Source organism: Brachionichthys hirsutus, chromosome 17, assembly GCF_040956055.1.
Source record: "Brachionichthys hirsutus isolate HB-005 chromosome 17, CSIRO-AGI_Bhir_v1, whole genome shotgun sequence".
NCBI lineage: Eukaryota > Metazoa > Chordata > Actinopteri > Lophiiformes > Brachionichthyidae > Brachionichthys > Brachionichthys hirsutus.
The window spans coordinates 1,822,846-1,837,184 of record NC_090913.1 but is presented as its reverse complement, the minus strand read 5'-3'; the positions used below and the strand labels follow the sequence as shown (position 1 = coordinate 1,837,184).

The 14,339-nt window shown below is 55.1% G+C and overlaps 1 protein-coding gene across 1 annotated transcript in view; it reads right to left on the bottom strand.

Moving 5' to 3' along the window:
- The window catches only part of maml3 (mastermind-like transcriptional coactivator 3), a 57,911-nt gene that overhangs the window by 15,112 nt on the left and 28,460 nt on the right, over window positions 1-14,339 (bottom strand). The window contains exons 2-3 of the mRNA XM_068750893.1: window positions 12,650-13,390; window positions 10,875-11,801 (exon numbers count right to left, since the gene is read on the bottom strand). Of these exons, the coding sequence (XP_068606994.1) occupies window positions 10,875-11,801; window positions 12,650-13,390 (1,668 nt within the window). The remainder of the gene's footprint in view (window positions 1-10,874; window positions 11,802-12,649; window positions 13,391-14,339) is intronic.

The following is a 14,339-nucleotide window of genomic DNA, read 5'->3' as shown; positions in this document are numbered from 1 at the left end:
CACAAGCACGCACAAACACACACAAGCACGCACAAGCACGCACAAGCACGCACAAGCACGCACAAACACGCACAAGCACGCACAAGCACGCACAAACACGCAGAAACACGCAGAAACACGCAGAAACACGCAGAAAGACGCACAAGCACGCGCAAACACGCACAAGCGCGCACAAACACGCACAAGCGCGCACAAGCACGCACAAACACACACAAGCACGCACAAGCACGCACAAGCGCGCACAAACACGCACAAGCGCGCACAAGCACGCACAAACACACACAAGCACGCACAAGCACGCACAAGCACGCACAAGCACGCACAAACACGCACAAGCACGCACAAGCACGCAGAAACACGCAGAAACACGCAGAAAGACGCACAAGCACGCGCAAACACGCACAAGCGCGCACAAACACGCACAAGCGCGCACAAGCACGCACAAACACACACAAGCACGCACAAGCACGCACAAGCACGCACAAGCACGCACAAACACGCACAAGCACGCACAAGCACGCACAAACACGCAGAAACACGCAGAAACACGCAGAAACACGCAGAAAGACGCACAAGCACGCGCAAACACGCACAAGCGCGCACAAACACGCACAAGCGCGCACAAGCACGCACAAACACACACAAGCACGCACAAGCACGCACAAGCGCGCACAAACACGCACAAGCGCGCACAAGCACGCAGAAACACGCACAAACACGCAGAAACACGCAGAAACACGCACAAAGACGCACAAGCACGCGCAAACACGCACAAGCGCGCACAAACACGCACAAGCGCGCACAAGCACGCACAAACACGCACAAGCACGCACAAGCACGCAGAAACACGCACAAGCACGCGCAAGCACGCGCAAGCACGCGCAAGCACGCAGAAAGACGCAGAAAGACGCAGAAACACGCGCAAACACGCGCAAGCACGCAGAAACACGCAGAAACACGCGCAAGCACGCACAAGCACGCACAAACACGCACAAGCACGCACAAGCACGCAGAAACACGCACAAACACGCACAAACACGCGCAAACACGCGCAAGCACGCAGAAACACGCAGAAAGTCGCACAAACACACAGAAAGACGCAGAAAGACGCACAAACACGCAGAAAGTTGCACAAACACGCAGAAAGACGCAGAAACACGCATACATGCAAAACGCGGTGTGGAGGGAAACACAATTAGAACCGTACATCTGAAAATGGAAAGGCTTGTACGCTGCAAACACCACCGACCAATCAGGGTAGGAGGAGGCGATGGCCAAGGGGAGCTCCATGTTATGTTACTCTAGCATTAAAATCAATTCCAAAATGATCTGATCAAATCCCTTTCCTCTGGAAAGCCAATCAGTTAATCATTAATCCCAAACATCGGGCTTTTGGAACGCGGAGCGACGGTCGCACGACGACACGCCGGCGGAGGTGGAAGGAGGCCGAGAACAGCAGGAGCATTTAGGGCCCGTTTTCCCAGGTGACTGTCACCGTACACCGCCGGCTATTTACGCCTCATCTGCAAGGAGAGAGACAGGGAGGAGCAGCAGGAGGAGGAACGGAAACGGAGGCTCTAAATTTAGCTCGATGCGACATTCCAGAGCAGAATATTGCTTCCCTGTCGAGGTGAGAGATGTTCAGCGAGCAGAGCAGGAGGATCCTGGACCGGCGAGAGGCCCGAAGAAACCAGGCGACCAATGAGAGTTTGGATACGGCTGTAGAGAGGAGGAGGACACGCCCACCGGCTCGCTGGTTAACGTCGACGCTTCCACACAGCGGGAGCTCACGGGAGTTAGCACCAGATCGCTCGCTCATCCTCACGCCTCTGACCTTCAGCAGGGGGAGGGAGGGAGAGGAGAAGGGAGAAGGAGCGCTAGGGAGGAGAGGCAGGATGAAGAGCAGGGAGGAGGAGAGGTAGCACCGAAACACAGACGGGACCAAATGCACAGAGGAGGAGCTGAAACCTGCTTCCAACTCTTTCTGTTAGTGCATGACACGCACACACACACACGCACACACGCACGCACGCACACACACACACACACACTGCTTTGGGTGCATCGCCCACCAGGTAACATCAGGTAAGGTAATCTTACCTGGACAACGTTTGACTGACTCAGAGATGCGACGTGTTCATTCAACGACAGGGCAAAAAGAGCGAGGGATGAAAGAGTGAGAGAAAAGAGGGAGGGATTGTGGAGGGAGAGGGGGAGGGCAACTTTGTGCATTTTCAGCAGGGACTGTTTGTGCTGTTCCGGGCCGCGGTGACATGGCAGCAGTGAGCGTGAACAAACAATCAGCGGCAGCAGAACATCACGATGGGGCTGGGGCCCGTCCAGTGTGTGTGTGTGTGTGGGGGGGGGGGGGGCTCCTGGTACTTAGCTCTATAACGGCACCAACAGACGGATGATTGAAGGGTCAACAGGAGAATGGGTGCAGGACTGACCTCCTGCTACAAGCAGTCTCTCTCTCTCTCTCTCTGACAGGGCCAATAACGAGGTCACACAGAGATCCATTTTCTTATCAATTGGACCAGAGAGCTGCATGTCAACGGATGGAGAGACAGAAAGAAGAAGGGATGAGATGGACGACTGCATCGGGCAAGGTCACATGGAGATTTCACAGGGCGAAGGCGACTGTTCATCAGACACACACCAAGGTCGAAAGACAGGAAGGAGGGAGGACAGGAGCCCAGAAGGAGGACAAGAAGGAAGGATTTAGTCTTTGCTCCAGGAGAAGAAGGAGAACGAAGAAAGACTCGATGTGTGTCTGCGATGCAGCAGCCCTCTGCCAGATTACAGAGCGACGTCGTGTTACCATTTCTCTGATAGGAGCTCTGCCACAAGAAGAGGAAGAGGAGGAGGAGGAGGGAGAGGAGGGAGAGGACAGAAAGGGGGAGGGGTGATGAGGTTCTTTGCTGGAAAAATGGTCGGATAGCCAAGAAAAGGGCAGGGAGGAAAAGGGAAAAGTGAGACACACAAAGGAACAGAGCATATACAAAGAAGGAGAAAAGAGGGGAAGAGGAAAGAGAGAGGAGGAGGAGGAGAGAAAAAAAAGCAAGAAGCTTAAATAGAGAAAAGTCTTTGTCTGAAAGATCCGAGCTGGGAGGAGCAGAGTAAAAAAAACAGAAACGGAGAAGAAGGAAAACAGAGAGGTGAGAGGACTGAATGAGAGATATAGAAGAAAGAGAGGAAGAAGTGATGTCAGAGGACGAGTGTGTGTCTGTTTGTGCGTCCACATAGCAGCAGCAGCTAACATTTACAAAGAGGCAGCTGTTCCATGAGCTGCTGCCTTTGTGTCTAATTACATCCTGGTCTCCTTAGACAGACTCACGTGCACGCACACACGTCACACGCACACACATCACACGTGCACGCACACACGCGCTGCATCGCCAGCCAACCAAGAAATCCCTAGCATGCTCGCTAACGGCGAAGGGAACCGGGAACGACGGAGTGTGTGCACGTGTGCGCGTGTTAATCACAGTGTCACGCACACGCCCACACAACTTCACCCCCATCAACACAAGAATACGCAGCACAGAACGGGTCCAGGAGTGTCTGCGTCCTCCTCGCTCCCTCTCACGCCCCCCCTCCTTTGAGGAGAGCAGGATCTGAGGCTTTGCAAAATGCCAAACATACCAGAGGAGCCACATGAGAAGGAGACGAGCTCAGCGAGGCACAAACGTTACCGTCGTGTGAAGAATGAGGCTCCACGCACGCACACGCACGCACGCACGCACACACACACACACACACACACACACACACACACACACACACACACACACACAGCTATTATGATTCAAAAACATGCAGATGCACACGGACAGACAGGCGTCCTGATCAGCTCAGTGGTGCAAGTTCTCCTGAGACTCCTCGACAACGGCGAGACAGGAGAGCTGACGTTGTATTAACGCAGACGAACCGAGCACACGCCTCCTTCAGGCTCGCCACGCACGCCTCCTTCAGGCTCGCCACGCACGCCTCCTTCAGGCTCGCCGCTGAGGAACACGGCTACGTGGGACTACGAACACGCAGGTCGGGGTCCAGGTCCAGTCACACTGGAAATAAAAGGCCTTCCATTGGAGGGGGGGGGGGGGGGGGGTCCAAACATTTAACAGCTGCTGTCGGTAAAACTAACCACTAATTATAAAAGCGTAAAAATCTAAATCAGCATCCTCAGCTGGTCCTCACTTACCGTGGTCACGTGTTCAAGACCCGCCGCTAAACGATTTTGTCGTTAAATGAACCCCCCCCCCCCCACCGTGTGTGGGGGTGGTCCGGGGTGAGCCCCGCCAAAGGCCCCAGTAACGCCCGCTGGGAGAGGCCCCAGTAACGCCCGCTGGGATAGGCTCCAGTAACGCCCGCTGGGATAGGCCCCAGTAACGCCCGCTGGGATAGGCCCCAGTAACGCCCGCTGGGAGAGGCCCCAGTAACGCCCGCTGGGAGAGGCCCCAGTAACGCCCGCTGGGAGAGGCCCCAGTAACGCCCGCTGGGATAGGCCCCAGTAACGCCCGCTGGGAGAGGCCCCAGTAACGCCCGCTGGGAGAGGCCCCAGTAACGCCCGCTGGGATAGGCCCCAGTAACGCCCGCTGGGAGAGGCCCCAGTAACGCCCGCTGGGATAGGCTCCAGTAACGCCCGCTGGGATAGGCCCCAGTAACGCCCGCTGGGATAGGCTCCAGTAACGCCCGCTGGGATAGGCTCCAGTAACGCCCGCTGGGATAGGCTCCAGTAACGCCCGCTGGGATAGGCCCCAGTAACGCCCGCTGGGAGAGGCCCCAGTAACGCCCGCTGGGAGAGGCCCCAGTAACGCCCGCTGGGAGAGGCCCCAGTAACGCCCGCTGGGAGAGGCCCCAGTAACGCCCGCTGGGAGAGGCCCCAGTAACGCCCGCTGGGATAGGCCCCAGTAACCCCCGCTGGGATAGGCCCCAGTAACGCCCGCTGGGAGAGGCCCCAGTAACGCCCGCTGGGATAGGCCCCAGTAACGCCCGCTGGGAGAGGCCCCAGTAACGCCCGCTGGGAGAGGCCCCAGTAACGCCCGCTGGGAGAGGCCCCAGTAACGCCCGCTGGGATAGGCCCCAGTAACGCCCGCTGGGATAGGCCCCAGTAACGCCCGCTGGGAGAGGCCCCAGTCTTCTACCAACACAACCGGACATCGTTGTCTCCTCCTCAAGCTCCTCACCGGTTTCTCTCGTCGGGGGAGAGGGGGAGGAGCTTGTCTTACGGGTGACAGCATTAACACTGCTCTAAGCGCACATTCTCCATTACAGCTCATTAGTTTCCTAAATCGCTATTCGTTTTATATCGGGCGCCCATGGAGGAGAGGAAACTGGAGGCTGTCGAGGAGGGAATGAGAGAGATCCGTCACGTCACCGACGAAGAGGCCGACGAAGAGGCCGACACCTCGCTGATGACAAGCAAAGCAAACACAACGTCTGAGGAGAGGATCGCAGCCCGCTAACGACAGGTAAGAGCTGGTGAAAGCCTCTCACACACAGACACACACACACACTGACACACACACACGCACGCACACACACATAGACACACGGTCTTCATCCCCATTTCCATCCCCCACCTTGATTTATGAGCTCAACCTGGGAGATTGCTTTCCACAAGAGAGGGAGAAACATATACCAGCTCAGGAAAGACACACACATACGCAGACACACACACACACACACATACGCGGACACACACACACAGAGTCATAAACCCATGTCTACCGTCCATGTCAAGGTGAAATGGAGTGGGGAAACAAATAGATGTGTTAGTGGCAAACCACTGGTCCAGTGAGCAGTGGAACAACTGTTCACACACACACACACACACACACAAACACACACACACACACACACACACACACACACACACACACACACACACACACACGCACACACACACACACACACACACACACACACACACGCACACACACGCAATTTATTTCCACATGCAGCAATCAGCAGGACAATAAAGATGTAGAGGTGTGCAGGTCGTAGAGAACTGCTGTTAATGCCCAGAGCTCACAGATGAGCCCCGGATGGAACCAGCCGATGCTCCGGGCGTGTTGGATAATGGTCACAATGGGATGGAACATTCCCAGAGGCCGTTCCTTAATGCTGGAATAACCCGGCATTACCGCTCCGTACACACGGAGAGGGGCGAGGCTGCAGGCTGCAGCGGCGTCCTCCGCCCACCTCCGTCATTGTGTCTGTTCTCCAATGTGACACTTGGTCAGCAGCTGCTACTGCAGCATTTCTATTCCAGGTGTGCAGCAGGAAGTGCAACATCCCAGAGGACGGAGGGACACACCGGGACTGTGGCTCTGTGTGCGACTTTCCCGGCCTGAACACAACCGAGTTGACGCACAAGCCCCCCCCCCCCCCAGTATCAGGTACAGGACTGCTGGATTAGACTCCTTTAACAGCGGATCAGCGCCGGCGGAGCCGTTTCAGGTAAATTCCCCCCGAGGAGTCAGTTTACGCCGTCCAGAAGCATCTCCTCCTTTCTCGTCTTTAAAACAGAGTCAAAATTCTCAACCTAATCCTCAAAGAGCTCCCCCCCCCCCCCCCATGACACCTCCTCCCCCCGTCTGCCTCCTCTGTTGTATTTATCTGGCTCCATTCTTTCCCTCCTTTCAGCTCACACAGAGGAGTGACGAGGAATGGAGGAGCAACAGACACGCGGGATGGGTAGGGGGGGGTGGGGGGTGGGGGGGACTCACAGGAAGGTGAAGCATGCATGCACACCTGCTGGAGCATGTCGCTAAACCGTGGTGAGCGCTGTTCACCACGACACATGCATGTGTGTGGGTGTGTGTGTTTGTGCTCGCATCTGACTGAGCAGATGGGGAGGATGGGGTGCATTTTGGGGACGAGGGCGGGATCACATCTGTGTTGTCCCTCGCGCTCGTCTTTGTGTGTGTGTGTGTGTGTGTGTGCGTGTGTCACTTGGCACGGCGGCCACACGAGGCGATTAACAAGTTGGAACCACACACACACACACTATAACTGAACATGAAAGGAGTGACCTGGAATTCGTTTCTCCGAGCCAAACGTTGACTCCTGCATGTCCTAAATATGTGACAGAAATGGTTTTCTGTTTCTTCCAGGCTTGTATCCAATTAGCGTGCTGCTAATTCAATCTGGGGCGGAGCCTGCGTCGCATGGACACACACAGACCGGCCCTGCCTGCCCCTTGTCTTGGATCTGCCATTGATTTAGGCTGCAAGGTGCTGTGGGCAATGGTTGCCATGACAACCGGCAGGCGAGCAAGGCAGCCAAAGTTTGAGCTGGCATGGGGAGAAAGTGTCGGCGTGTGCGTGCCTCTCTGTGCGCGTGGACCGTTTGTGTGTATACGAGAGGTAGAGCAACCAAGCATGCATTCATGTGTGTGTGTGTGTGTGTGTGTGTGTGTCTGTGTGTGTGTCTGTGTGTGTGTGTGTCTCTGTGTGTGTGTGTGTGTGTGAGGTGCCGGCGGGGTGACAGCAGTCTGTTTAGTATGCAGCCTTCTGACTGCATCTCCATTCCCTCCCTCCCTTTGGCCCACAGACACAGCACAAGAATGAACCCTCCCTCCTCACCCACCCACCCACCGGCGCACACACACACGCGCACACACACACACACACACACACACACACACACACACACACACGCACTTGGCTATGGTAGTATTTTTACGTATGCATATACTTAAATGCACACACTGACAACACGGCGAGGCCTGCAGGTCAATATTCCAGATGAGGTTAACGTTAGGGTATGCTAGATTAGACACACACACACACACACACACCTCCTGCTCCAATTTATCAGAAGCCTTCCACTGATGCCAACACCTGTCAATCCGTTCTCATCCAATCATCACTCAGACAGCCCTGGAGAACCGCCCCTGTGCTGCCTGCTTGACGAGCCTGTCTGTCACACACACACACACACACACACACACACACACACTGAGGCTACTGCGTCACACAAACGCCATGCGAGTGTTTCTACTCGCCCACTTGCTGCTTCCACTGAGGCGTGCGCCACTGTAGTGACGGTAACCGCAACAACAGGCATAAATTAGCGTCACGGCGATATGCAAAGCGAGGGAGCAACAATTAAAGCTTGACTAACGAGCTTTTGAGGAGCGAGGCCCGAGTTTCCCCGAGCAGCTGCTAACTGGATTAGCTTCCACACAGAGCGGGAGCGGCCGGAGCGCCGACCGCGATGCTTCAGCGCCACCTGTGAAGCAACACACACAAAAGGCCAAAGGCTAATAGCACATATGCTAATACACACAAAGAAAACAGAATCCAAACACAGCCAGCGTCACGTCACCCCAACACAAACACTGTCACCCGGGGGGGGGGGGGGGGGGGGGTTCAACAAATCACACACAAAGAGGAATACGCATTCAGACGCAGTGGTTTAACCCTTTACATCTCAGGCATGTGTTCAACGTGGCTACTTCAGCCACCGCCGTCATGGAGACGGTCCCAAAATACAGCAAAACGGTGACAGAGTCGACCCCCGAAGAAGATGGCCACCGTTAAAAATCACCTTTCAGAGGAAACAATTCCATTTGTAGAGCGGGCACGCTGTTCTTAGCATCGTTACACTTGTCTTCAAAAGGAAGGCGTCGTCTTGGATTAACCTCCAACGTTACCGCCGACGTCAACAACCCTGATGTTCACATCCACGAAATACCAAACCGCAGCTTTCTTCCCGACAATGTGAGCTAACGTCTAGACGGCTTCATCAAAGCTGCCCCGCGCAAGCCCCCGTAACTCCTCTGAACGATTCAACGTGGGCCGACTGGAGAATGATCCTCCTGTTGATGCATCGCTTAATCCGTGAGTGGAAGCGTAATCCTGTGGCCAGATGAGCTGGACGCTAAGGGCCGGAGGGAACGCCGTTACAGAGACGAAGTGAACCGGCTGCCACCGGCCTCGTTTCTTCACCGCTGTCGGACAAAACACGACTCAGCACCGACAACATGGCCGACAACATGGCCGCCGACCCACAGCGGACGAGACCCGAGTGTTTGCCTCCCGCTGAGGTCTGTGGCCGCCTTTAATCCTCGTCACAGGAAAGTCATCGAAGGGCAAATTCTGCTGAGGATATCAGTCGTAACCTTGACGACCCTTTAATGTGTTCCTAGTTAGCTTTGTTAGCTTTCTGCATCCGTCTGAGCAGGGCCGAGTTTTACGGAGGACCTCGCTGTAAACGCGATCCAGGTTTAATGTTCTGCTTTCCGCTTCTAAATCGGGACGGTCGCCTGAAAGGCCTCGGCTGTCGTCTCGCCGTTTTTACGCAGCTCGTAACTGTTGCGCCTCGTTGTTTGTCGCGTTCAGGCATATGTTGTCGTTCATTTTAAGATTTCTCAGCACAACACACTGAAGAACGCCTGCAGCTCTGGCACAGACGGCCCTTTAACTACGATTAAAGGGCTGATTGTATTCCTATACGGACGGTGTAAACTGCCCCCGCTCTGCAGCTTGTACACGCCGTTGCATCGGTTTCTCCAGAGACTTTGTGCTTCTCATCACGAGTGATTTTAGAGAAGCAGCGGACACTAAAGCTGAGCGTAGCATCGGTGGACTTCCCCTTTAGATGCTGCCACGAGTTGCCGTTCTGTAAATATTGATTTGGAGCTGCACTCACTTCCTCTCTAATAAATGGTCATACTTAAAAAATGAAACCTTTTAATTTAGTAATTACAGAGCCGGTACGATCAGGTTGGATGCATGAACCACGCTCTGCATTTCAGACACTCGATTCTGCGCTGCTCACTTATTCCAGGTCCTTGACTTTCTTTTTAATATTCTCCATCCTCACTCCTCAATAAATCTCTCGCTCGCCGCTTTTGCCTTTCTCCTTTGAGTCGTTCTTTTTCATCCTTCTCCCATCCTTCTCCTCAGTCTTCTCTGTCTCAAATAAATACCCCCCCCCCTTCGGCCCACCCCTCTAAATCTATGAGACGCACACAAACATACATGTGCACGGACTCACACTCGCTCGCGTGTGCACAAACACACAGCCCTCCAGGCAGCAGCCACAAAGGCCCCATCTTAATAAATCTGTTCCTTTATTGGTGCTGAGTGTCTCTGGTGGAGGGAGAAAAAAAGACAGGAGGGGGGGGGGGGGGGGGGAGAGAAGAGGAGCAGGGCCGAAGGAGGAGGAGGTGCACCGTGAACACAGGGGAGGCTGAGTGAGAGGGACAGGGAGGATGAACGTATCGCCAGCCTCTATTGACACACACAATGTCTCTGAGGTCTCAGCCGCACCTCCTTACAGGCCTGATTGTGAGAGACACCGTCCCGACCCCCGGCTGGACCGCTGGGGCGTTCCGGGCTCAGGACACAAACGGCAGCTAGCTTGGCTAGCTCCCACCCGAGCCGGCGGTGACGGGTTGGGGTTTAGCGTTGGTGTGTGAGTGTGTGAGTCTGGGAGCAGGAGAACTGGGGGGGAGGCCATCCGTGCTGCTAGCGTTGCAGAGACATCAATACACTCTCGACAGGCCATTTTCCTATGCCTTCGCTCTCCGGCTTGTTGCTGAGGCAACCATTTTACCTTCCAATGCCTGCGTCTCTGGAACATTTCGTAAAACAGCAACCCTTTCTCTGCAGTCCGACCGTTTCAGCTGCTGAAGTAAAGTCTCGTTTGGACTTTGTTGCATTCAGGCAGAGCATTTGGCCAGAATCATCTCAGGAAGCGAGCGTTTCATCCTCCTCCCTACATCAGAGGTTCTATGTTCTGGTAATCATCTGAAGAAGGACTCTTCTGGACAAAGACAACGGCTAGAGCGCCGATCTTACCTGAATGGCACAGGAAACCGCTAACGAGGCTAAACCTGCCGGAAGACGCTCCCTTACCTGTCCGTGAGGCTGCATGGCGCTGTAGGGCATGTTCTGGTTTAGCACCTTCTGCTTCATCAGCAGCATCCTCTTCTGCTCCTCGCTCAGGTGGGCCGTCTGGCCCGGGATTGGTCCCTGGGTCTGCCCCGGCCCCGCGCCCTGGCCGCCGCCCCCGCCGCCACCCATATAGGGAGACATCATGGGGTTCTTGACCTGACTGTTCCCTCCCAAGGGCGGCGTCATCCTCTGGCCGAGGTGATCGACACCACTGCCGCTGAAGTGGCTCAGGGGCTTGGTGTTGTTGTAGGACAGCATGGCCGACGTCTGCTGCTTGGACAGCGTGCTCTGGCTGATGCTGGGCGGCTGTTGCTGCCCCATCATGCCCATGTGGTTGTGAGGGAGGTAGTTGCTCATGGGGGCTTTGGGCCCATTGTTGGGGGCCATGCCAGCCACTAGAGGGCCCTGTGGTGTATTAAAGGCTTGCGGTGGGTACATCATGGGGCTGTTGGGTTTGTCCTGGTTAAAGGGACTAGAGTTATAGGGACTCGTCGGGGCGCCAGCAGGAGACCAGCTTGCCACTTGTTGCTGCTGCTGCTTCTGTTGCAGCAGCTTAGCACGTTGCTGAGCCATCGCTTTAAGCTGCTCTGCAGGAGAGAGTTCAGGAGTCACCGGCCCTACAGGCTGACCTCCGGCGCCGACCCCGGCCACGCCGGGCCCCGTGGCCGCCTGGCTCACCCCTGGGCCTGGATTCATCATGTATCCATTCCCAGGCCGAGAGACCGCTTGCGTCTGCGCTTGGGTCGGGGTCTGAGGCGAGCGAGCCACACAGTTGTGCAACGGGGAACCCGACGCCATGGCAACAGCTGGCGACTGCTGTAACGGTTGCTGTGGAGGAGTTCCGTTCGCGGTGGTGGCAAACTGAGGGCCTGATGATGAAGGCCGGACCTGCGGCGAGAAAAGAGAATCCCAAACCGAAGTGAGCAGAGCGCCACACGAGGACGGATCATCGTAATTTAAACTAGAAAATGCACTCAGAGAGCGCAGACCTCCCCCAAGCAGCTCGTTCCCCTCCTAACTGGATCTACACCGTCCACATGGTGATCTGGATCTGGATCAGGTTCTAGATTGTTCTTGGTGTCTTTATACACCAACCATGAAAAGTCAAAGTGAATCAGAGTTGATGTGTATCCATAAATGGGTTTTAATGTTAAAATGTTTTTTGTTATCTTGCTAACAGTCGGACGGACAGACAAACGGCGGCGCCGCCGCGCCTTGGCTGTAAACGGGGGGGGGGGGGGGATTCATCTAATCCAACTCTCCAAGAATTCTAATTAATACTTAGTCGTTGCTCGTCGTTGCTCATAGTCTGGTTGTAAGACGGATTGGTACGATCTTATACCGAAACCCAAACTCGCCGGGCCGTGTCGCCACACAGGAGCAGTGAAGGAATGGATGAACTCTGTATTTATGCTTTTAAAAGCTAATCACCGTCTGGCTTCAGCTCCATGCGTACAGAACATTTGTACCGTAAATGCAGACACATGGTTCTCAGCCACAAACTGAAGTTGGCTTATTCATTTTAGGATCTTGCCTTTCCTTTGTGGGGCAGAAACAGACCACCATAGTGTTAGTGCACTTTAAAGGTTTAACGCTGTATATGCGATGTTTGCATCCACTGGAGCCCGCTGAACATGGAGCACTGGGCTCTATCATGAACTTCAAAGGCCCCTTTGATTTAAGCATTGGCGTAATCTAATGAACAGGACGTCTTCAGACTCCTGTTTCGGACTGACCTGTGGTGAACCCATGGGAACCTGCGGGCCCCCCTGTGGAGGCTGAGGAGGAAGAGGAGGCAGGGCTGCAGCTGGAGCCACGCCTCCTCCAGGTGCCGTGGTGTTTCCAGCTGCTTCCGGCGGGCCGGGCGTCTGATTGTTGGCCGGCCTGCCGAACTCCGCCTCTTTCTTGTCCTCAAAGTCCTCATTGAAGAGGTCATGCATATCGTCCTCCGGCACAGTGTTGGCCAGCTCGTCGATTAATTCCTGCCACTCCTGATCGTTAAGGTTGATATCAGAGAACAGCTTGTTCTGATTGGAGAGCGACTGGGGGTCCGAGGCCTCCATCCCTCCCCCATCGTCCAGCGGCTCCTGTTTCAGGTCTTTGAGGAGGCTGAAGCTGTCCTCCAGGTCCAGCGAGCCGTTCAGCTTCATGTCCGGTAGGTGGCTGCCGCCGTTCTTCCCCAGCTCTTCGGGCGCCGGGCCAACATGGCTGCCGTTGCAGTTTGTAGTGTTGTTTCCGGCCGAAGTGTTCGGCCCACCAAGCAGGGGCTTCATGTCCATTTGGTGATGCAGGGGGGAGATGGGTGGCGCGTTGCTGTTGTTGTTCGGGAGACCTGTCAGCGAGTCCAGTCCACCGGAAACCTCCTTCCGTAGCCGCTTGGCTTTCGGCGAGTAGCCGCCCCCGTCACAGACGCCGTTCTGCTCTCCATTGAGGGGCGATCGGGCGCTGTCCAGCTTCCTCATTACCGTCTCCTGAAGCTGAAACAGACAAGAACATGTTTCACATTTTAGTCCCCGATGAAAAGTTTGGGTTAGCCCAATCTGAGCAGTCTGGACGATTCTGAGGAGAGAACTCTGAACAGAACCTCCGGGCCCGTCTGCAGCGTTCTCCCCATCATTACCCAGCGGCTGGAGGAGTCCCATCTAAATCCACACTGCGCTCATAGCGTGGATTTAGTCCGCTCAGCGGTCTCATTGCCTCTGTCATGGCACAGATGAGATAATGACAGGGTGGTTACCGATGCTGGCTGGCAGTTAAGGTAATCACTATCATGAACCAGGAGAGGAGAGGAGAGGAGGAGAGAGGAGAGGAGGTATAGAGGAGAGGAGGTATAGAGGAGGCATAGAGGAGAGGAGGTATAGAGGAGGCATAGAGGAGAGGAGAGGAGGTATAGAGGAGGAGAGGAGAGGAGAGGAGAGGAGGCATAGAGGAGAGGAGGTATAGAGGAGGAGAGGAGAGGGAAGGAGGTATAGAGGAGAGGAGAGGAGGTATAGAGGAGAGGAGAGGAGGTATAGAGGAGAGGAGAGGAATAGAGGAGAGGAGAGGAGAGGAGAGGAGAGGAGAGGAGGCATAGAGGAGAGGAGGTATAGAGGAGGAGAGGAGAGGGAAGGAGGTATAGAGGAGAGGAGAGGAGGTATAGAGGAGAGGAGAGGAATAGAGGAGAGGAGAGGAGAGGGGAGGAGGTATAGAGGAGAGGAGAGGAGAGGAGGTATAGAGGAGAGGAGGGGATAAGAGAGGAGAGGAGAGGAATAGAGGAGAGGAGAGAGGAGGTATAGAGGAGAGGAGAGGAGAGAGGAGGTATAGAGGAGAGGAGAGGAGGTATATAGGAGAACCAGTGAAGGCCGAGGGTTGAGTTTCGCCCCGACTCTTTCTTCCTGATGCTTTTCAGGTAAACTGAATTTTGATGTTTTCTCTGCAGCGTTATAA